This window comes from Chenopodium quinoa, unplaced genomic scaffold (genome assembly GCF_001683475.1).
Source record: "Chenopodium quinoa cultivar QQ74 unplaced genomic scaffold, ASM168347v1, whole genome shotgun sequence".
NCBI lineage: Eukaryota > Viridiplantae > Streptophyta > Magnoliopsida > Caryophyllales > Amaranthaceae > Chenopodium > Chenopodium quinoa.
The window spans coordinates 6,281,425-6,305,129 of record NW_018744304.1 but is presented as its reverse complement, the minus strand read 5'-3'; the positions used below and the strand labels follow the sequence as shown (position 1 = coordinate 6,305,129).

The window sequence follows — 23,705 nt, the reverse complement described above, 5'->3', positions numbered from 1 at the left end:
GCAAAATTAACTGATATGGATGGCAATGAGTTCTCGAACATGACAAATCTTGACCAACTTAAAAAATACTACCCATAATTACTTGAGTATGATACTCAAGAGAGCTACCTTTGGCCTGATTCTTTAAGAAAGGATACATAAGCAACCATTTACGGGTGCGGCCACTTTATTTTTTAAAAATCTCGCATCCCAGAATCAATTAAAAATTCGACAGAAGATCGATGGAATATCGGCGTCGCAGAAAACACTCTAGCGTCAGCCTATGACCGTTAGCGCCAGACGACGACTTCCATCGCCTAAAGCCAGACTGCCGCAGCTGGCGCCAGTCTAGAAATCGTGGCGCCAATTCACAGTTTAAATTCTGGGAATATTTCGGTGTTTTTCGGAAAATTTTCGACTTCTGTACTCGAAAAAAATTCTGGAAAATTAATTCTTTCGGTTTTCATTGCTTTAATAAAATAAATTTAAAGTAAATAATTTAATTAAAAGCTAGAATTTCATTAATAAAAATAAATTACATTATTGATGGAATTTAAATAAAGCTTAAATAAATTAACTTTAAATAAAAAGAAATAAACTAAGTCTAATAATTGAAAATTAAGCAATGCTCTTAATCTTCTTTTTCTTTCCTAGCCCTTTTCCAATTTTTGTCTGCTTCTCCTCCTCATCCATAACCTTAGCTAGTAGGCATCCTTTAGAGGACCTACATTCAATCTTGGAGTAGATAGTTTCCCCTTCAGCTAGGACTCCATGTATCTTTTCTACCCAAGCTTTTTTCTCTGTGGTGTCAGCTTTCCTTTTTCCCTTATCTTTGGTAGTACTTTTCTTCCTAGGCATTGTAAGTGTTTTGAATTCAATTCTTTCACCTAAGAGTTCCCTAACAGGAATCACCTTGTCACCTAGACGACTCTTCACATCAGTTTTACCCTGATTTTTCTTCAAGTCCTTTGAAGGTTTCTTCAGCAGCCACTTTTTCACATCATTGGGCAAGGAAGGAGGAACCTTTTGGGTAATTACTTACCATAGAGGTTTGACACTCCAATAAGCATCAAATTTGTCTACTTCCTGGGAGACAGGGAACTCGTAGGAAGGACAAAGATCTCCAGAAGGAATAGTCTGAAGTAGGCCGTATTGCCTTTTTGCCCTGCAAGGATAATAATAAGTAATACAGGACAAGCTGGGAAGACGGCATAATGGTTGCTTGTTGACACCAACCATCCTCTTTATTTTCCACCAAGAGATGACCCACTTGATGGAAAAATTGCAGGAGTCGAAGACTTTCTTCCATTCATGGCGCCCCATCTTAGAGAAGCGTTTCTTCCTCCTCACGAAACAATTCGGAGTGTACTTCTCAATGTTGTCTGGAGGGCTAATTAATTCCAGCCTTTCCATTAGCCACATCTGTAAAAAAAAAAAAAAAAAAAAAAAAATGCAATGCAAATAAATTATTATTACTATACAAAAATATATTTTTGATTTTTGTAATTAAAAATATTATTTTTCTACCTGTAATAAAATTGGAGAGCCCCGAAAAGGTGCTTTTGGATTCCTCTTTAATTCATCAAGACCAATCATAGTCTCTCCAACTATTAATGGCATTGGATTTCTCCCTTATTCAATTTGTTCTAATACAGTGGTTATAATTGATTGACCCTCATTATTTTTACCACTAGCAAGAAAAAATTGATTAAGCATACAAAATAAGAAAGCCCTTCTTCTATAAATATGAAAAGATTCAGAGTAAGGTTTATCAAAATAATGGCGAGCAAATTCTTTCAAATTAACTATGTTGCCATCTACTATTTTTGATAGAACCCTTTCTTTTAAATTGAAGAAGCGTTCAAAGTCCTTATAATAATATGCATCTATCCTAGGGATTACTACAAGATCTATTTCAGGGAAACCTAAACTAGCACCAAATTCTTCCGGCAAAGAGCTAATTTCATCATACCCTATTCTAAAGCAATGGGTATCTACATCCCAATATTCTAGTGCGGTATGAATAAAATCTAAGTCAAGATCTACCCCTTTGATACCATAAATACCCCCCAAGTGAAATACATCTAATTCTTTTCTTTCTTTGGCATTAAGAGACCGACACCATTCATGGGTGTAGTTGGTGAAAGTCTTGGTGACTAGAGACATGATATTATTTTTCTAAATCTAAGAATTATTTTATTTGCTGAAATTATGAAAAGAATCGGCTGGGCAAGGGGCTATTTTTGCACAAAATCGGAGCAGTTTTAATCAGGGAAGGATACGGAGTCATCGCCCTTTAGCGCCAGACGCTACTATTGGCGCCTGATGCCAAAGCCTGGCGCCAAACGCTAAGTGTAGCGCCTGGCGCTACACCAAAACGCGTGGCGCCAGCTGGCGCCAATTTGCCTCGTCGCACATGCTTTCTAAAAAACGCGTTTTTAACTTAATTCGAGTCTGCTAATGACTTTACGGCTTCTTTATCTTTTTCTAAATATTCATTTATTCCATTTTTTTTATATTAATATAGCTATTATATTAATTATATTCTTTTTTGGATTTTATTTAGACTTATTCTCAAGTTTTTATAAATCCAATATTTTATTTGACTTTTCCTTTTTTTTTCATTTTTTTCTTTTTTGGGGGAGAAAGTCGGATACCCTCCATCAATAATCGAAATGACGAAATTTTTTGCGCAAAATTATTTGTCACATTTCCTTGCACACACAAACATGTACATAATAATAATAATAATAATAATAATAATAATAATAATAATAATAATAATAATAATAATAATAATAATAATAATAATAATAAACGAAAAAACATGATAAATAAAATAAACTCATAATAGTATGTATATACAAAATATGTCTAAAAAAATGAGTCTAACTAAAAGGAAAATTTCTATACAAAGTCAAATAAATAATAAAAAGCACAGGTATAAGCTACGGCGCCGGGGGACGTAAACCCATCATCGCATAAAACTCCGCGGTACGAGGAGTAACCTCTCCACCAGCTCCGGCTCCGGCTCCGGCTCCGGCTCCAGCATCAGCTCCAGTCTCCGCAGGAGGAGGAAAGCTCAACGTAGGACCCGTCCACCCGAGATCAACCTGAGGCTGAGGCTGTGGAGGCTACTGCGATGCCGACCTCGTACATCCCACCACCTCTAAGAGCCAAGGTAGCCTCTCCCTAGCCTACTGGCGCAGCATGAGCACCCTAAGAGGAAGAACCTGAGCCTTCTACCCGAGCAGCCTAAGAACGACCACCCCTACCTCCCGAAGTAGTGCGACGGCGTCTTGAGCTAGACCTCGCCGGATCCCTCCGCACCTCAGGTCTCGTGCGGGTACGAGAAGGAATTGGTTGACCCTGCAAAAGAAATTAAAATCAGAAACAGGCAAAATAGAAGCGGTAATGCAAAACATATGAAGGGAAGACTACCTCCTGAACGGCGTCGTCCCGACGGCAGGTAGCCACGTTCCTCATCCGGACAAGATGGCTCCGGAAGGCATCTATACATCGTGCCATCGCCGAAACCACCTCGCGGAGAACTATCAAAGAAATAAGTCAGTAAACGTGCATAATGTATATGGACGAAAGTTGCAAATAAATAAGCTTACCCGAGTCTGGTGGCGAGGAATCGACTGCTCTACGAAGCGCTCGTCCTCAGGAGCCGGAGGAATCATCTCCTCGATCGGCTCATATGTCCCCTGATAATGGATAGACATACGGGGTGGCACGAACTCAGTAGCATCGTCCTGATAAAGCAAAACAAAGTCAGTGAAGCATTACTTGGGGGCTACTTAACGAAAGGTAAAAGCTAAAAAAATCGTACTACCACATCCTCAGCCGGTACAGGAACTGGAGCTAACAACGGCAGTAGCTCTTCCGCATAGCATCGCCTAGGGATCGTGTAAGATCGCCAAGGGGTACCAGCTCCCTCTGACATGCTCAACAACCTCGCGGCGTTAAACATATGACGTGGTGGAGGAGCAGGAACGACAAATGTATCGGAGGAATGCTGAATAGCAACCCTCTCTCCAAGGTATGCAGTTACTCCATAAGTGCCCAAGAAATAGCGACGCTCGGCAGAATACTACGCGGCTGTAGACACCCATTTGTGTCTCCCCAAAACCAAACCCGGTGATGAGTACCTTTCACGTCGAATCATTATCGAATGAAACGAAAGTGTGGAAAGGTCTAGTGTTGCGGAAAGTTTTATTTCTTTTCTCTTCTCCCTGTTTTGGAAAACTTTATTTTAAGAAAACAGCCAATCCAGTTTGGTTGGTCCATGATATGGGTCCAATAGTGGAGTAGTTGGATGGGGCTTGCAAAGACCTTTCCAACGATATATTATAAGCCCAATTCCGATGAATATTGAGGAAGTTATGGCCAATTTACTAAACCGGGCCCGGTTTGAGCTTTATGTACGGCCCAATGATCTAGGGGAGGGCCTAATATGATTTATCATTTCTAATGTAATTAGAAATGGTTTTAGTCTTCTAGAATCTTCTAGAAGGTTCTTTTCATTCCTAATTCAATTAGCATTGATAAGTTGACTTTGTTGACTTTTCAGAGTTTTAATCAAGATTAAATAGCATTTTCGAAGAAATTATATTATTTTATCCTCCAGTACGGTAAACTTATCGGATTTTCGAAAACGCGTTAGAATCAAGACTGGCGTCCAACCCTAGGCCTTGGCGCCTGGAACCAGGCTTGGCGCTAGGCGCTAGCCACTGGTGCCTGGCGCCAGCTAGCCAGGGTTGGTGCCAATCCTGTTTTGCGTGCGCCAGACTCTGTTTTGTTAATTTTATCTTTTTGGCTGATTTTTTCTATAAATAACGTATTAAAACTCCATTTTCAATAACCAGATTTCATCAATTCTTATTTCAATTCACCAACTCTCTTCATTCACAATTCATTCATCTACAATCATTCATCATCTACATCTCTCATTCTCAAGTATTCTTTAGCATGCAATTCTTTCTTGCTTTTTCATGCAAAATTCCGCATTCACAAGATCTAGAAACACCTTCATTCATCTACAATCATTCATCATCTACATCTCTCATTCTCAAGTATTCTTTAGCATGCAATTCTTTCTTGCTTTTTCATGCAAAAATTCCGCATTCACAAGATCTAGAAACACCTGGCGCCAGCTAGCCAGGGTTGGTGCCAATCCTGTTTTGCGTGCGCCAGACTCTGTTTTGTTAATTTTATCTTTTTGGCTGATTTTTTTCTATAAATAACGTATTAAAACTCCATTTTCAATAACCAGATTTCATCAATTCTTATTTCAATTCACCAACTCTCTTCATTCACAATTCATTCATCTACAATCATTCATCATCTACATCTCTCATTCTCAAGTATTCTTTAGCATGCAATTCTTTCTTGCTTTTTCATGCAAAATTCCGCATTCACAAGATCTAGAAACACCTTCATTCATCTACAATCATTCATCATCTACATCTCTCATTCTCAAGTATTCTTTAGCATGCAATTCTTTCTTGCTTTTTCATGCAAAAATTCCGCATTCACAAGATCTAGAAACACCTGGCGCCAGCTAGCCAGGGTTGGTGCCAATCCTGTTTTGCGTGCGCCAGACTCTGTTTTGTTAATTTTATCTTTTTGGCTGATTTTTTCTATAAATAACGTATTAAAACTCCATTTTCAATAACCAGATTTCATCAATTCTTATTTCAATTCACCAACTCTCTTCATTCACAATTCATTCATCTACAATCATTCATCATCTACATCTCTCATTCTCAAGTATTCTTTAGCATGCAATTCTTTCTTGCTTTTTCATGCAAAATTCCGCATTCACAAGATCTAGAAACACCTAGCCATATTCGAAGTTGCCTTCGCCCTAGACATGAAAGGTTTTAATTTCTGAGGGTTTGATCCTAAATCTCTCTTTCAATTATTTAATTTAATTGTTTGATTATTATTTTCCTTGAAGTTACTAACGCGTGTATTTTGTTATTAGAAAGAGGTACGAAGCATCAAAGTAAGTACTTTAATTGATTAATTGATTTAAGATGTAGAAATCATGTTTATATTGTTATTATGATATTCCTAGCATCATGTCTAGGGTATTTTTAATATTAAATATGATTGTTATGATGCTTCCTATGTTCTTCCTAATATTAATTCATGTTAGTATCATGTTAGGGTTAAAGATTTGATTTTTATTGCTTAGTGACATGCTAGGGTTTGTTATTAATCTTGTTAGTGTCATGCCTAGGATCTTGCTTTTAATTATGCTTTAATATTAACATGAACATGATTATGATTATAATTGTTATAATTTATAATTATTTAATTTATGATGATATTATTATTATTATTATTATTATTATTCATGATATTGATTATTTATTGTGTTGCTTGATTATTTTTATTTATTGCTTGACCACCTTTATTGCGTGTTAAAGGGAATTTGTACTTGTAATCATGCTTAATAAGATAATTAATAATCTTGTTAGGTTAACTTTGATTATAATTCAAGTGATCACCAATAATAGTTTATTTGTGCATTATATTCAACCAACATAGATTAAACAGGTTTAGGGTTAATCCTATTGATTGTATGTTAGTCAGAAAGCGCACATGAATACGAGCAGAATAAAGTAGAGGCCTATTATTAGGGCAGGTTCAATCTCGTTTAGGTTGGATTTGTACCATCATCCCCGAACCCTTATTTGGTTCATGACCTTATGGAGTTGACGATCTCTTGGATCGTTAAGGGGTGTAACCTTCACCTCGTGAACGGTTTACAAGTTCCTTAAAAACTTGTTGGCGACTCTTTTGCTCTATCTTCTTCCCTTTTGGACGCCACCGTACTTTAGTGTATGATCACAGTGGGGTTCAAGCTAGTGGGATTTTAAAGGCTTGAAACTATTCCCTACGGTTTTTTGGCGACTCCACTGGGGAGGATTTCTATTTTAATTCCTGAATTTGTTTCGGCAATGATTTAGAATGGGTGGATGAGACTCGAAAAGTTCTAAGTATTTCATGTGTGTAATTTTGATTAACATTATTGTCATATGCATAAAAAGGATCTCATTGGAAAGACCATCCGTAATGAGTCAAAAACATAGGATTTTACACATAGGAAATTTGAGAAATATCTTTCACAACTAGGACTGAAATAACACTACGCCAAACTGGAAGATTTTATCGAGCACAGAAAGCTGCTGAGGCATGTGGGAAGTAGCGTCAGGGGCCAGAGCTTGGCGCCACACTTTAAGCCGTAGCGCCAAACGCTAGTATTGGCGCCAGGTACTACAGTTAAAAGGTGGCGTCAGTCTGTGTTTGCTAGCGCCAATTTCCCCCAATACGGAGCCAGAAATATGCGTTCTAATTTCGACCAGTTTTTCGTATTGTTTGCTCGATCCTACTTCCTGATTGAATTTTTTCTCACTTTTCTGAAACCCATATGTGTTCTACATATGGACATAACCCTCTGGGAATTTATGCTCCATCTACCCGATTGAACACTCCTGGCCACAAAGAGTACATCCGAGATGTTGAATTCACCAAACCATGGAAGTGAGTTTTTTCTAAAACTCGCGGTGTCCCATCCACTCGCGCCAACCCTTCACGGTTAGGCTTCCGCGCGGTGCATCCGGACAATTAACCATGGACCCTCTATTGACTAAACCATATCCCGAACTTTAGAGAACTAGAGTCATGGTTAGGTTGCGAACTCGTTGCATCATATTGTGCCTACTTGACTAATTGTGAATTATTTGTTGTGCATATATATCCTATGTTTCTCTTAACCGTTTGTTGATTTGTGTTGAGACTAAAATTAATGACTTAAAGAACTTTGCCTAATTAATTAATTAATCAATTAATTAATTTGAGTCAATAAATTTTTTTTTTAATCAGAATTGACCTAGTACGACTTTAGGCATACCCCAATTGACTAATAATACCGAAAACAATCCCAGACCGGAGCTCCAATATTGGCGCCAAAGTCTGAGCTGTAGCGCCACACTATGGTGTGTAGCGCTAGACATTTACTAAATTGCCTGGCGCCAATCACCATAATGCGACGCCAGTCCTGTCGCTTGGCCGACAGTTCGGATTATTGGTCGAGTCATCACTTAGGGTCTAATTAATCAGTCTTCTGTTTAATTCGATTAATCTTGCTGTCAATAACACCTTGTCGAGTCATTAATCGAGTCTTGGTCACATAGTCTAGCCACATGGTCATGACACGAGTCTCAACATGTCACCTACACTCACTAGTCTTAGCACACACTTTGAGTATATGTCACCATGACCATGTCTTAGGTTCATGCATGAGTCGGTCTTTTCCGTCATTTGAGTTGGGGGGTACATTCTATTCCTAATTCTTCATATCCCTCCATCTAAATCTTCTTTCACATTCTATTCCAATTTTTCTTCACTTCTTCCATCCATGTGTGTTGAATCGAGTTTGAGTCATATGATTGACAAACAAAAAATGAGGGTGATGATGAAACAACACAAGACAAGAGGCGAGCTTCAACTACAAGATTTCATGGCCTCTTTTTCTATTTCTTTTTCTTTTTTTTTCCTTTCCCCAATAAGTCTAGCATAGGCACCTTTTCTTTTCTTTTAGATTAATTTTATAGATTTTTTCTTTTTTCTTTTTTAATAAAAATGAGCATTTATTTCCTTGCATATGATCATCGCATTGCATTGCACCATTTAAAAATAAAATAAAATTAAAGTAATAGAGAGGTAAGGTGCACTAAGGTTGGAAATTTGCAATTGGTTAGTGAAATAAGAGGAAAAAAATTAAGAAAATTATTATTTCACGTTTTGTATATATGATTTGGGAATAAGATAATTGAAGTAAAATTATAAAAGTAACTCTACTATCTCTCACTTTCCTACTGCATAAATTAAGGGTACATCTATCTTTTCCTCATTTATCCCCTCCTTATACCAACCCTCCCTAAATTTAGAAATGGTGGAATAAGAGGGGGGGGGGGGGGGGGAGTGGATCCCAATCCCTGTCCCCTTAAACAAGCAACATATTTCTATTCATATAGTATAATTTGTATACATTTATTCCTATTTAAAGATGTTTGTGAATCATATCTTACAAATTTCTACACAAATTTGTTGTGTTGTACAAAAAATTCTCTAATTCTATAGTGGTGCTTAAGCAAAATTCCATGAATTTCAATGTGCTTTGTTGTGTTATCTTCTACCTTGTCATGTTTTTTGAGGAAAAAAATAAAAAATAAAAGCGACTTCTAATGTTATATGTTCGTATTATTTACATACAATAGGTATTTCTTTAACAATTCATTAGAAACTAGCAACACTTGCCAGAACTACTAAAAACTTTGAATCTAACAATTGTACTTATATTACAACTCTTCTACTAGTTACTTTTACTACAACTAGTAACAATTAAGACTTGGCAGAGCCTTTATTTATCTTTATTTAGGGTGATGAAATCATAACCCTTTTTATCTCCTTTACCATGCTTCTTTAAATTGCAAGAGAATTAAATGAATGAATCAGTAACTTGATTATATTAGCCAGTTTGCTGAGGCATATAATGGTCATCACTCATCAGTGTGCAAATGTAAGATGATGATGATGAAGAGGTACTCAATTGAGTTGACTCAATCTTAACCCTTTGTACATAACCCATAAACTATATATTATATAATTATTTTATATATAATTTGTATATTATAAAGTTTTGATATTATTGACCATTTGTCTGTAACATTTATGAAAAAGGGTGCAATTTCCCCAACCGTTAAAATTATAATCATGCAAATTCTTACGTAGTCCACATTTTTTATTAATTAGAGGTTCGGTATGTATTAAATTAGGTGCGGCAAAAAGGATAGATATGTATTAAATCTTTGTAAAATTATGAAGTATTTACTTGGTAGAGATGTAATGTTTACTTATTGATTCAATAATATTCATGGCACAATGAAGAATGATTGCTTTTGCAATCTAGTAGGCCGACGACAAGTGGAGGTTATTCTTTGGGCTATTTTCGGTCCGTCTTGTGACTGGGATTGTGGGTCGGATCTTAGAGCTCGGCCCGACACTTTTTAACACTTTTAGGCCCATCTTCTATTTATTTTTGTCAAACAAAATAAATGTTGCATACGAAAAAGTAATTTAAAGAAATTAGATGTATTCGCAATCAATCAAGGTAATTACTCTCCCCTAATCCTAGCTTATCGACTTCTCGCCCTTCTTGGGGTAGTCGTGGTTTACTGGAAGGGAGCTTGGTTTTCTCTAAGGGTATTGCTTGGAAGATTAGGTCTGGGGAGAATATTAGTATTTTGGATGACTGTTGGGTGCCGAATGTTGAGGTTACCTTTAGATCTTCATTCCTGAGGCTGCGAGACCTACCTTTGTTTCAAATTTACTTTTACCGGACTCCCTGATTCAGAGCCTTTTCCCTCATTCTGGGTTTAGAGCGTCCTAAGCAAAAAATTGATGATTTTATTTACTGGAAGCACACTTGTGATGACTCGTTTACCACTAAGTCAACATACTCTTGCCTGATTTCTCAGCACTTGCCTATTCAGGTTAGTCTGTTTCCTAGTAATTGTGGGTTCTTCCAATTCTCCTGAAATGGAAGTTGTTCACCTGGAAGATTCTACACTTCTACATAATAATGCTCTTCCGACTTCTGCTTTACTTAATCTTAAGGGTCTTCCTATTGATCCTTCTTGCATCTTTTGTAATCATGCTTCTGAGTCGATGGGCCATTTATTTCAGCTTTGGTTTGTAGAACTGCTGACTAGGTTTACCGATTCCAAGGATTGGGTTCAGATGGATAGTTTCTTTGGTTTATGTTTGGAAATTTGGTTGACTAGGAATAATGTTAGATTTAGATCAGGGGTTTATTCTCCCCAATCTATTCTTGATTTGGCCTCTAGTTGGAAATCCAGAAGTAGGGAGGCTAGGGAGTTAGATTATGGTATTTTTAGCTTTCCTCCGGGGTTCTCTGCTAGGCCCTCGATCTATTTTCTTTGTAGTTCTATGCAAGAGGATTATGATGTAGTCCTCCTCTTTGATGGTGCTTGGGATCGAGCTGATCTCACTGCTGGAGCAGGATGGTGTTTTCGGGGTCTAACTTCCCCTGGTTATATTGCTGGTGGTGCTAGAGCTTGTACTGCTAGTTCTGCACTACACTTTGAATTACTTGCTTGTCTTTGGGGTCTTCGTCATGCTTCTCAACGGGGTGTTACTCGTCTTTTGCTTCATACAGATTGTCTGGCCATTCCCCGGTTATTATTGGCCCAGAGTCCTTAAGACATTTCAGCGATATGGATCCTTGAGGAAATTCATGAAATTCTCTCCTCCTTTGCTACTTGTCATATAAGCAAGGTTTCAAGGTATTTGGTAGTTGATGCTCACCATTTGGCGGGTGCTGCTCGTCTAGGGAGTTAGTTTCTTTTGTTTTTTGGTTAGTTTGTTGTTCCCTTTGTCAAAAAAAAAAAATCATGGTAATTACAGGTATTCGCAATCATTTAAAATAATTAGATTTGAATGGTTGCCAATGCATCTAATCCTTTGATTGATCTAAATTGATTTTTATGTTCTTTCAAAAAAAAAATGATTTTTATGTATCAAACTATTTTCAGTATGTAAAAATTAATTTAGATCAATCAAAATTAATTATAAATAGTTAACTAAATTTTGATTGGTAAAACTACTATCTTGACTTGTTAATGTTTCATTTGTAGTTTTGACATAAATACTAGTTTGTGACCCGGGCAATGTCCCGAATCATTATATGTATATTGAAATTAAGCTTTTATAGTCAAATTATGTGATGAAATGTATATATAGATTAAATTAGTTACATATACTTCATTACTTACATCTTCAAGTTTATGAATACAATTAACTTTCTTTAACAAAACATTGTACACATAAGGTATATCATTGGAGACTTGGAGTAGTGGCTAAAGTTTAACTATATATAACGAGCATGAGGTCATGATGTTAGTCACTGTGCTCTTAATCTAATTTTAATATTATCCAATAAAAATAATTTAACTTCAGTATAAAGAATTTTAGCCCAATATAAAAATAATTTTGATTTAATACAAATTAGTAACTTTAAAGAGCAAATATAAAAGAGAATTAGTAAATACAACTTTTAATCAGTTAAAAAAAATTAATTTAAGTCTTGCAAAAATAGTTTAAATTAAACAAAAATAATTTCAATACTTTAAAAATAAATTCAATTCAGAAAAAATAATGTGAAACGAACATAGCCTTAGTTAGATGCTTGTATTTTAGGCTTTTGTTTGGTTGATCTTTTTTTTCTTTTCCTTTTTTCCCTGTAATCGTATTATTTGAACTTATTATATTATTGTTTGCACTTTTTTTTTTTTTTAAACTTACCCAAACTTATTTTGTTTGATTTTAGCCCCTGTTTTATTTACCTTAAAATAATCGTTCATTTGTTTTCTTTTAAATGCAACACACCTTTTGACACACCTTTTTTAGGAGTTGATAAGAGTGAGTAAACACACGAATTTATCAAAATAATTTGTATATTGTGATTAAAGAAGGGTTATGTACTACGTGTATATATTATATTGAATAATTTGTCTGTTTACATTGATTAATCCATTCTTTAAAATATGTGATGTGAAGGTGTTGCATTTAAAAGAAATTTGAGGAAGTAATATTGTGTAAAAATAATACATATCGATTTTATAAAACAAGTTATGTTTAGCAAAATAAGGTAATTTAAGTTCCGTAAAAAAAGTTTCAAGAACTAAATCAATATTCTAAGAACAATTACAACATTGACTCAATAAAAATAAGTGTCAATCAATAAAAATAATATAATTTCAGCAAAAATAATTTAAGTTCAGTAAAATTAAGGTAAAAAGAACAGGGCCTGAATTGAAATTGTCTAATACAATCTAATAACTGTGTTCAAAATTTTCCAAAGAATTTATTTTCTTATAAATTTTTCTATGCAAACGAAGTATATATTTTAAATTTATTTTTACTTAACTTCATTCTTCGAAATTTATTTGTTTATGATAAAATAAGATGAAACAAAGAAACCCTTAGAACACTTCAGTTTAGCCATTGCACCGAAAAAGCATGTTTATGTAAAGAAAATGATTTTTTTAAAGCATGGTTTTCGAGGAAGATTACTACATAAGAAAAGTAGCAAAAGAAATTCAAATCCAACCTTAAATCATCTTTAAAATGAATTATTGTTTCATGTTAGTAACCCTATTATATTGATAGAGTAACCCTTAAATAACTATCATTCTTTAATAACAAAGTTATAATACTAAGTAACCCATGTAATCCTAAATAATTAGTAACCCCGTGGTGGTTGGCCACTTGGCCACAAAAGTTAGTGCATACTATTTGTGCAATTTCAAAAAATATATTTATTTACACCAACGTGGACATTTTATATTCATTAACATTGAAAACTAAAAGAGGAAAAAGATAAAGGATAACATAATCTAGATACTTTAATATTTAAACACCATGTAGACACGAGTTAAGTAATTTATTTACTTATATTTCCTAAAACTATCTTTTTGGAAGAAAAGATACACGGTTAATTAATTAGGATTGTGTCGTCCGTCTTATCTCAAAACTCAGACGGTCAGACCTAATTGATACGTACCATATTCCTATTATTTTTAGGTTAATCATTGAGTGTATTGGAGTTGGTTAAATAGCAAGGCCTTAGTTAAGGGAACGAGCCCCATGAGGGGTAACCAAAATAGGGGAGAATATGTGAAATGTAAGGAAAGTTGCATCAATTTAAAGACACAACTGTCAACTATGATGTTCCACGTTAAGGGCACTCATATAACCCATGAAGTTTTCTTTAGCTAACTTTCAAATTTTTAATGATTTCAGTTTGTCCTTAATTATGGCATGAAAATGTTTTTAGTTACTAGACAATTATAATCATTATAACGTTAATAATACACAGAGAAATGGTGAGCATGAAAATGAATAGCTTAATTAGCATAAAAGCATAAAATGCTCTTGATTTTATTGTGTAGCTTAATAACAAGAAAAAAGTTTTGAAAACTTTTGCAATGTAAAATCATTATTTTTGAGGGTATTAACTCGTGCAAGGAAATGTTATAAATGTATAGCCATCATTTACGATAAGATTATGGAATATGTTGTTTGGACACTTTTGATGGAAAATTAATGAGTAGGGAGTTTTCTTCCTTGAAATGCTTATCATTGGCCATCATTCTTCTTCTTTACCGTTTGCCTACATGCCAATGAGTAACCTAATCTCGACATTATAGCATTAGCAACCTCCTTTAAACGTGTTCTTCAAATTATTGAGTTATTGTTATGTTTAGACAAACTATATTTGTGAACGTGACAGACTAATTTTTTATACCTTTAATACCATGTTATAGGATCAATTCAATCAAAAGTTTAAGATATTCATGACTAATAAGGTTTATACTCTACATGTCAATAAATTTCAATTATGATCTTATTAATCAATACGAAACAGCATCTATACAATTATATTGTATCTACATTCATGCCCTGAATTGTTAATTTGTTATAGCTAGATAACAATCCATGTATTAAAAAAATAATATCCATGTAATGAATTTGTTCCAATGAAAAGTTTCAATAATTTATACTCCCTCCGTTTCATAATGTTAGTTGCATATGAAATCAATCACATGAAATAAGAAAAGAAGAATATTAAGAATATAATATTAAAGTACAAAAATTTCATAATTAGTTTACCTTATTTAAGAAGAATATTAAGAATCTAATATTAAAGTACAAAAAGCACAAGTCATAAATCATAATGCATAATTCAAGATAGAGATTTTCTTATTTAGGTTCCTTCTAGGGTTTCTCCCTTGGGAAGGTTTTTTTAGCCTCTATTGTTAGATTTTCTCTACTTTTTTTTCAAAGGTTTTCCTTTAATCTTCTCCTTCTCTCTCTTTCTCTTCCATCTCTTTTCTTCTGGTCTCAATTGTAAATTTTTTTAGGGGCTTCTACGTACCGATGTTTTTACCGGTGGTAAGCCCCAAAAAACTTTTTAATTGCTTTCAATAAAGGATCACATCTTATGGTGGTGTTTATTCTATTAGGTTTAATTTATTTGTTTGTTCGTCTAATAAAGATTGAAGATTTAGGGTTTCACAATCTCGAAAAGTATCTAGAAGGTCATAAGAGTTTTTTCACCTAAACAACTATTCATCTGTGAATCTCAGGCCAAATTAGTGCTAACTCATAGAATGTATTGTTTCAGATGAAGATTTTTATAAAGGCGGTCTTTAATCGAATCTGCGATGTAACTAGTTTTAAGATGAATTGTATTTGTATTGGAATTTTAGATTTCCTTGGAATTGTTTGTAAGTGTCGTTTGACTATATTTCATTAATGAAATCCTTTTCTTCTTGTCAGAAAAGATTTCCTTATTTAGAGGTATGTCATCAATCTACAACCAATTAATTCCAAAACAATTAAGTTAAAAGTGGAATATATTCGATATGGGTAGAAATTTTAAAACACCCAAAATAGTATATGGGACTACATAATGAAACGGAGGGAGTATTAAGGGCCTGTTCACATTTACTTAATTTCAGTTCATTTCAGCTCCAATCAGTTCAGTTCAGTTCAGTTCAGCTTCAATCAGTTCAGATTCAGTTCAATTCAGTTCAGTTCAGCAACTAATTTCCCTCTCTCATAATATATTCATTTCAACTTAGTTCAATTTAGTTGAGTTCAGCTGCAATAAGTTCAGTTCAGTAAATGTGAATAGGCTCTAAGAGTTATAAATGAATTATTTTAATTTTAGGAAATGACTTGCTATTTTCTTGAAAATATATAATCCAATGTACATAGCAATGTAAGGGCTTATTTAGTTCACCTTATTTTTGCTTATCTGTTCAGATCTAGTCTGATTTGATTTGATTATCTAATTTGATCAGACCTTATGTGTACGATAATATATAAGGAAAAAATTTACAAGTAGGGTTTTGTACTTTTGTTAGATTCATAATAATGTGTACTTTCTTAATATGTATTTTCATAAATTTTTTTCTTTGCGAAATTAAAGATTTGTAGCATGAAAAACCGCACAAAAAACAATGATATGATATGAACTTATTTTTTCTGATTTAATTATAACTTATTTTCTCTAAAATAAGTAAAAATAACTTCGTTGAACTAAACAAGGCCTTAATATACTTTAAGCAAACATAGAAGCTCGCTCCAATCACTATAATTAACCTTTGTACCATTATTAATTTTATATATTTGTTACATGCCATGTGCCTAATAAGCTGCCCCCATACTATTCATTCAAGTAATTGGAAGTAATCTAGTTAACATTTGCCAACTTATGTTACTCCATCTATCTATATGACTCAACTAAATGATAGTAACTCGAAAACTCTCTTTAGTCTTAAATCATTTTCATCTAACTCACACACATAATAATCATTATGGAAGAACTTTATTTTGGTACATTGTTATCAATTACAAACAATCTATTCAAGAAATCTATCAATCAAGCCATTCCCAAGTAGCTAGATCTCTTAATTCAATAGCTATCCAATAAAGTAGTAGTCCATCAATCCTCCTTTATACATTTAAAACGTACCCTCTAATATAATAACATGAAGAATATAAAAATAGATTCTCACGGTTTTATAATACTCTCTTTATTCTAATTTGATTTTAAATACTTAAAATTTTCTTGTCTCATAAAAGAAACTACAAAATACTTCCGACATTAGATTATTTGTATACTAACATCATAACATGTTACTAACTACTACTCGTAGTATAATTTGTACAATTAAATTAACACCTTGTAGAGCACACTCAAAAGATTTGAGTCATGTGACCAATAATAATTATAAGAGGGCAAAAAAAAAAAAAAAAAAAAAAAAAAAAAAAAAAAAAAAAGAGATCTTATCTTGAAGCATTCCTCATTTGTGGCAAAAAAATTTAAAATTATTTTTGAAAAGGAAACCATCATTAAGTGTACAAGGCAATTAGATTTTGGTTTCTTTTAGTGGCTAAGATTATGTGTATAGAAAAATACATAAAATAAAAAACAAGAATTAAAAAAAAATTAATAAGTAAAATTATACTAGATGTTGATGATGATGGTAGTGATGATGATAATGTAGGATGTGGAGATCATGATGATAGATGAAAATGAAGGGGAAGAGGTAAGGTATGGTTAAGGTAAGGTTTTAGAGAGAGAAAGAAGTTGGTTAGAGAGAGAAAGAGTTGTTTTGTTGGGTTATTAATTCAAAAACAATCCAAACCATCATTGCGAATCTTGGGACGGCTTAGCTCCTTCATCATTTGGGACCCCCTATACTCAAACAACAAAGAAAGCCCTCCAAAATCCAAATACATTTTACCTTACCAAACTGCCCTCTTCTTGTAAGTTGTAAACTAAATCCATCATCATTCACATGACGTTATCTCTTCTTTTTTTTTTTGGGTGATAATTATAATACCTTACGAATACAAATTTTGTAATTACATATACTAGAACAAGATCTTCTCATTAAAAAATTGTTGTAGATTTCTTTTCTTTGAAGGACTATGTAATAAACAATCTATATATATATATATATCTAATTGTATAAATAATGTATGTAGTAAAGGACTAAGGGTTTGTTGTATTCAACTTATTTTCAGTTCAGTTCAATTCAGCTTCAATCAGTTCAGTTCAATTTCTAATTTCCTTCTCTCATAAAATATTCAGTTCAGTCCAGCTTCAATCAGTTCAGTTCAGCTCAGTAAATCAAAACAGGCCCTAAGACATGTAGAGGTAATTATGATCCAACTTTGATTAAGGTTAAATTGACTTGACTAATAGCTTAACTCAAATAGTTCAAGCATAACAATTCAAAATGATAAAATATTCATTTATGTGATTATCATTAATATAACTTCTGCTAATTTAAGGGGTGACATTTATTACTGAGTCATACACTTAATACACTTGAGCTTGGTCATGATTTTTATTCTCCAACTCTACTTGGCTCGATTTTATTCATTTGAAGGTCCCGAATTGAATTTATTGAATTGAACTTTGATCTTTTTTTTTTTTTTTGTCATATTGAGATCACGTAGTTTGTGAATAGGCTATCATAGTCATTAATTTTTCACCTCTATGACTTGCACATACATTACGGAGTGCATCTTGAGGAAGTATTATCTATAATATAGATAGGGTGTGTCTATTCACTTAAATACCACTTATTTTAACTTCTTTTTCCCTTTTCAAATTTGGTTCATCATCTAAGCTTATTAGCCACGATCTTAATATACTTGAATAAGATGGGCAAGTCTCTAATCCTATTTAGCATTATGGTTATGGAGTAGAAAAATGAGAATACTTATATCCAAGATTATTCAAATAAAAGAAAATCTTACCAACAAATTAGTTGGCAAATCCAAATAAATAAAATAGCATAATGGTTATGGAGTAGCAATTAGTAGCACTAGTATTTTAATTTATTACTCTAGTCTTCTAGGTACAAGATGAATTTTTTGTACTCTCCTAGAAATTTAAATAATTTTATAAAAATACATAAAATGAAAAAAAAGGAGGAAAATCTAATTAGGAAAAAAAATGATTTGAGATCATAAATCCTGAGCCCTAAACCGGCCGCCTTCCATGCTTACACATGCATGATTGTTGTGGCAGAGAAGAGAGATGGCATGTCCCCCTTTTTTTTCATTTCTTTCTTTCTTTCTTTTCTTTTTTTTTTTACCTCTTTCTCTTCCAAGATTTTTCTCTCTCTTCATCTTCCTTTTTAATTTCCCTTTTTCTTTTTATAAAATTTATTTATTTATTTATTGTTAAATATTTGTCTATATAAATAAACACCTCTTGTATGCAATTTTGCCCACCACTTTCACTTTGTTTTCTTACAAAATCAGAGTTGTTAAACTCATCCTCGGCCAGAGCTCCTCTGTTTTCTCCATTCTTCTTCTTCAACTTCCTTCTCTTAAAAAGGTGATCTTTTTTGAAAACATAAAGATAGGCCCACTTCTCTCTTATTTTTTTTAGATTTTCTACGTAAATAATAATAAAAATGCCCTTATTTTGTAGGACACCAATCTATAATACAGTACTTTTTATGTAGTTCCTCTGTTTTGAATAAATTTGCCCTTATTTTGTAGGATACCCTATCCCATCTTCTTCCAATTTCTCTGTTTTATTCAGTATTTCTCTACAAATTTGAGATTAAAAACATAAATATTAGTAATTACTATCAATGTTGTTGCTCTGTTTGTAATTTGCTCTGTTTTTGAAGATCAATGAATGAATTTTCTTTTAAAAAAATTGGCCTTTGTTTTTAAGGGTATATACCTTGGCTTGTAAAGGAGGGAAATGTTTTTATGTGTTGCATTGCATGCCAACTTTCTTCAACTGTTTACACTTTTCTCTTTTTTAATTTTTCTCAATCTAAATAAAATATTTTTCTTTTAAAAAATATACAATTTTTTTATTGGTTACTAAGAAAAAGTTTTAATTTTTATAATATTATATATCATTACTTAAGATTTTAGTTGAGATGCATGGGTGTATTGTAGTTTACTAGATTAAAGTTTTGTCTTGTCTTGCTAAAAACTTATTCTTTTCTTGCCAATTAGGATTTCATAAAAAAAAATGGTAAAAAAAATAACTTGCTTCATACATGAGTTTGTGTAATCTTTCATATATATATATATATATATATATATATATATATATATATATACACATTCATGATTAATGCATGCTTTTATGCATATAATTAAATAGCAAGAAAACTCTTGCATTATAATGAGTGCAAGTTTTATGTATCACATTAATCTCACTTTTTCAAATTATGTAAATTTCTCTATTATATCATGATGTCTCTTATCTCTTAAAATTCTCAGCTTGTTCAAGTTTTTATTTAAATTTGACAAAAATGTAGTTAGAAGACTTAGATATTTGTTTCATTTATTAATTGAATTTTACTAAATTAATATTTGATTCATTGTTTGCAGGTAAAAAGACAAAATGGAGAGATTGAACTCAGAATTGTATTTGCAAAACTGTTACATAATGAAAGAGAATGAGAGGCTAAGGAAGAAAGCACAGAAACTGAATCAAGAAAACCAGCAACTTCTCTCAGAAATAAAACAGAGAATTACAAACAAAGGAGGAAAACAGAGCAACACCAACAACAACAATAACTCTGTTTCTGATCAATTCACTCTCTGTTGCTCAACTTCTTCCCCAAATCATCATCAGTCAAGCAATTAGCATTTTCTATAAATGGAAGCATCCTTTTGGGCCCCACACCACCTCAACTCACTTCTTTTTTCTTTTTTTTTTTTCCTTTTTTTTTTTGTGAAAATTCCTAAAATACTAGTAGTAGTTGTAGTGGAGGTAGCTGTTTTATCAGTTGTAGTTTTTTTTTTTTTTTTCATAGGGTAAAAAAAAGAAAAAAAAAAAAGGTGGAAGCATAAATTATATTTTTGCGGAAGGGCAGTTTGTTGTAGGAATATATTCTATCTCAATCTGTTTTGTTGGTGGGTGATGGACTGATGGTGTATTAACTTTGGCTAATATTGGAATATAATTACTCTTATTTACTACTCTACTATTTTTTCATTGTATTAACATATGAAATCACTTTATTTATTTGTGAAAGTCAAAAAATGAAACGGTATATTGGTTCACGTTAATGCACTCTACGCATTCAACATTATTACTCTGTGTTAATGCACTTCTTATTATTGTATGCAACGTTAATACTCGTGTCATTGCTCCTTTCATTTGACTATATTTCTCTTTTTATAGTACTACTAACGTTAAAGTAGAGAGAAAAAATGTTTAATCGTTGCAAATAATATAAAACGAAGGTAGTAATATCAATCAATATTCAATACTAACAGTGAATTCGGATGGAGGGAGGTTTTTCATTGAGCTTCACTAAATTTGATTTGATATTAATACTTATGATAACACACCCATTTTAACTCTAAATTGGGATGGAGGGAGGTTTTTCATAGAGCTACACCAAACTTGATCATTTTCGTATGAGTAAAAATTTTAGAGGAAAACAAAATTCTTAATCATTTTAAAATTTCCAGCTATAAAAAGAAAATATTAGCTTTAAAAGATTTAATTTGTTCATGAATAATTTCATTTCCAACTGTAAACAATTTCAGAAAAATGGACCCAAATGAACATAAAATAGAATCTTTGGTAGTTCCAATCAATGATTATTTTTACTTGCCAATTATCATTGAGAAAAATCTATTGGAGATTTCACTTTAGGCATTTTAGGAATTATTTAATTTTCAGAAAATGATAAAAGAAAAAAATATGATTAATTTTCTAATATTTACATTCTTTTAAGTTTTAAGGAGTAAAAAGATTAGAGAAATTTAAGATCATACTTGTATATGTTTGTTAGAATTTTCTAAGTGGGAGTTGTGCAAAATGATGAATCAAAAAGGAGAAAAAATTCATTAATCTCTGTTGTTTAAAAGAGACAATTCAGCTTTATTACTTTTAAATCCATGAATATGTCTGCTAATGTTTGATTATGCCTCCAACTATTATAAAGGTATGTAATGTTAAAGGGTGGTAATTGGAATTTTAATAATAACACCACCTAAATAATTGATTACATTTATCCATAAAAACCCATTTCACCTTCATTTATTCTACATTGGATTTGGGGTTAATCATTGAACAAAACTTTATTTTAAGGACCACTGCCACTAAAGCTTCCCTATTTTAATTCTTCTTGTTTCTTAGTTTTTGGACTAGTTGTGTAGGGGAATTAGAGTGGATGTTATATTTATGTTATACTCATATTTTATATTATTAAATTATTAATATATTTTTCTCACTTATTGTAAATTCATATCTTAAATTAAGGAAATGAGAAAATAAAGTGGACGTAACTCACGTGAGTTCATCATATATTTAAATTGAGTAGAACACATTTTTTTAACAAAAAAAAAAAAAAAAAAAAAAAAAAAAAAAAAAAAAAAAAATTGCTTATAAAACATTCCATCCTTTTGTTAAAGATGATTTTAGGCCGTGTTCTTATTGTATGTGCCTTGACATTGAGTAGGCTCAGCTCTTATCCTAGCCCCTTAAAAATAAACGTAGTACTTTCCATGCCAAACTATTTGAAATGGAGGCATAAATTCCACTAATCCCATGTGTCGATCATGTTGTGTTTAGCCTAAGCTTTATTTCATTTTTTTTTTCTTGTTATATCATATTATCAATTCAGTGTGTGCACTTATGTCGTATTAAATCGTGCTTTTCTAAAGAAAAAAAATATACACAAACACATCATAAGACACATGAAATTAGTTACTACATCAAACCTTTTGTGCCTCGGCCCGACCCAACTAATGCTATCATCCTCACCTAAATGTGTCTCCCCCGAACAATAAATGTTTATTATGTTTAAACATTCAAAGAACAGTTTCCTACGTTGATGGTACCCTCCTCCCCTCTCCAAAATTTTTTTCCCTCTCAAACTCTTATCATCTTATGTTATTGCACACCAAAGCAACAAGTTAATTGAGCTACCTAAGGCATGTACGGCCATATAGGAAATTTCCATAAGGTGCATATGATGAAAATGTATGTGAATCATTTTCATGATGCATGCATATGGTGCTTCCGTGCATGGTGCATTGTACAATAATTGGTGTGTTTGGTTCAGGATTTGGAAGGGGTTTTAGGATACATCATTAAATTTTAGTAAGATTAAAAAAACACATTAAGGGCCTGTTTCCATATGTTTATTTTCACTTCAGTTCAGTTCAGCTCATAATTTCCTTCTCTTATAAAATATTTATTTCATTTCAGTTCGGTTCAATTCATTTCAGTTTAGCTCAGCTCAGTTCAGTTCAGTTTAGTTCAGCTCAGTTCAGTTCAGTTCAGCTCATCTCCTAATTTCCTTCTCTTATAAAATATTTATTTCAATACAGTTCAGTTCAGCTCAACTCAGCTGATTTCAGTATATTAGAACAGGCCCTAAAAGGCCACACTAGAGATTCCTGGTCTGAGATTTCAATATTTCATCACCAATTTTGGTCTAGATACTTTTTGGTAACATACCTCTTTTTTTTTTTCTTTTTTTTTTTGGGGGGGGGGGTATTGTTTTTCTTGTAAGACCTATGTTAGTAACTCCGAAATCCAAATAACTACTCCAAGAGGAAGGGAAATTCTTGTTTTACTCTATAGCAAAAATTCCGCAAAATTTAAAACAAAAGGCTAAAAGAAACTTAAAGAGCACGAAAATCCCTTACAAGGAAACTTTTCAAGGTCTAACAAGAAATAAGACTTTGACCTATTAGAGTTCATCAAATTTAAGGACTTGTTCTGATTTATTGAATTGAGGTGAATTGAACTAAACTGAAGATTTTATGAGAGAAAAAAATTAAGAAATGAACTGAACTGTACTGATTGGAGCTGAACTGAACTGAAAATAAGCTGAAAAGAACAAGCCCTAAATGAATCAGTATGGAATTTCATAATAGGAAAGTATAGATTCAAAATACTATACTAATCTAATGTTGTTTGAATTATTATTGTTGGAATGATTTCTACATCTCATAATCTCATTAATAGAATGAATTGTGAAATTTTGGGAGTGAGGTGGATATGGGATTTTAGGAGGATGGGCATAATTAGAAACCCATTG

The 23,705-nt window shown here is 32.7% G+C and overlaps 2 protein-coding genes across 2 annotated transcripts; both read left to right on the top strand.

Annotated features, from left to right (window-relative positions):
* Positions 1 to 10,596: 10,596 nt before the first annotated feature.
* On the top strand, positions 10,597 to 11,280 carry LOC110695857. Its single transcript, XM_021873082.1, has one exon. The coding sequence runs from the start codon at positions 10,597 to 10,599 to the stop codon at positions 11,278 to 11,280; it is 684 nt and encodes a 227-aa protein (XP_021728774.1).
* Positions 11,281 to 18,797: 7,517 nt separating this feature from the next.
* LOC110695754 (protein LITTLE ZIPPER 4) lies at positions 18,798 to 20,627 on the top strand. The gene is made up of 2 exons (XM_021872985.1): positions 18,798 to 19,006; positions 20,029 to 20,627. The coding sequence occupies exon 2, from the start codon at positions 20,042 to 20,044 to the stop codon at positions 20,285 to 20,287; it is 246 nt and encodes an 81-aa protein (XP_021728677.1). The 5' UTR covers positions 18,798 to 19,006; positions 20,029 to 20,041; the 3' UTR covers positions 20,288 to 20,627.
* The last annotated feature ends 3,078 nt before the right edge of the window (positions 20,628 to 23,705 follow it).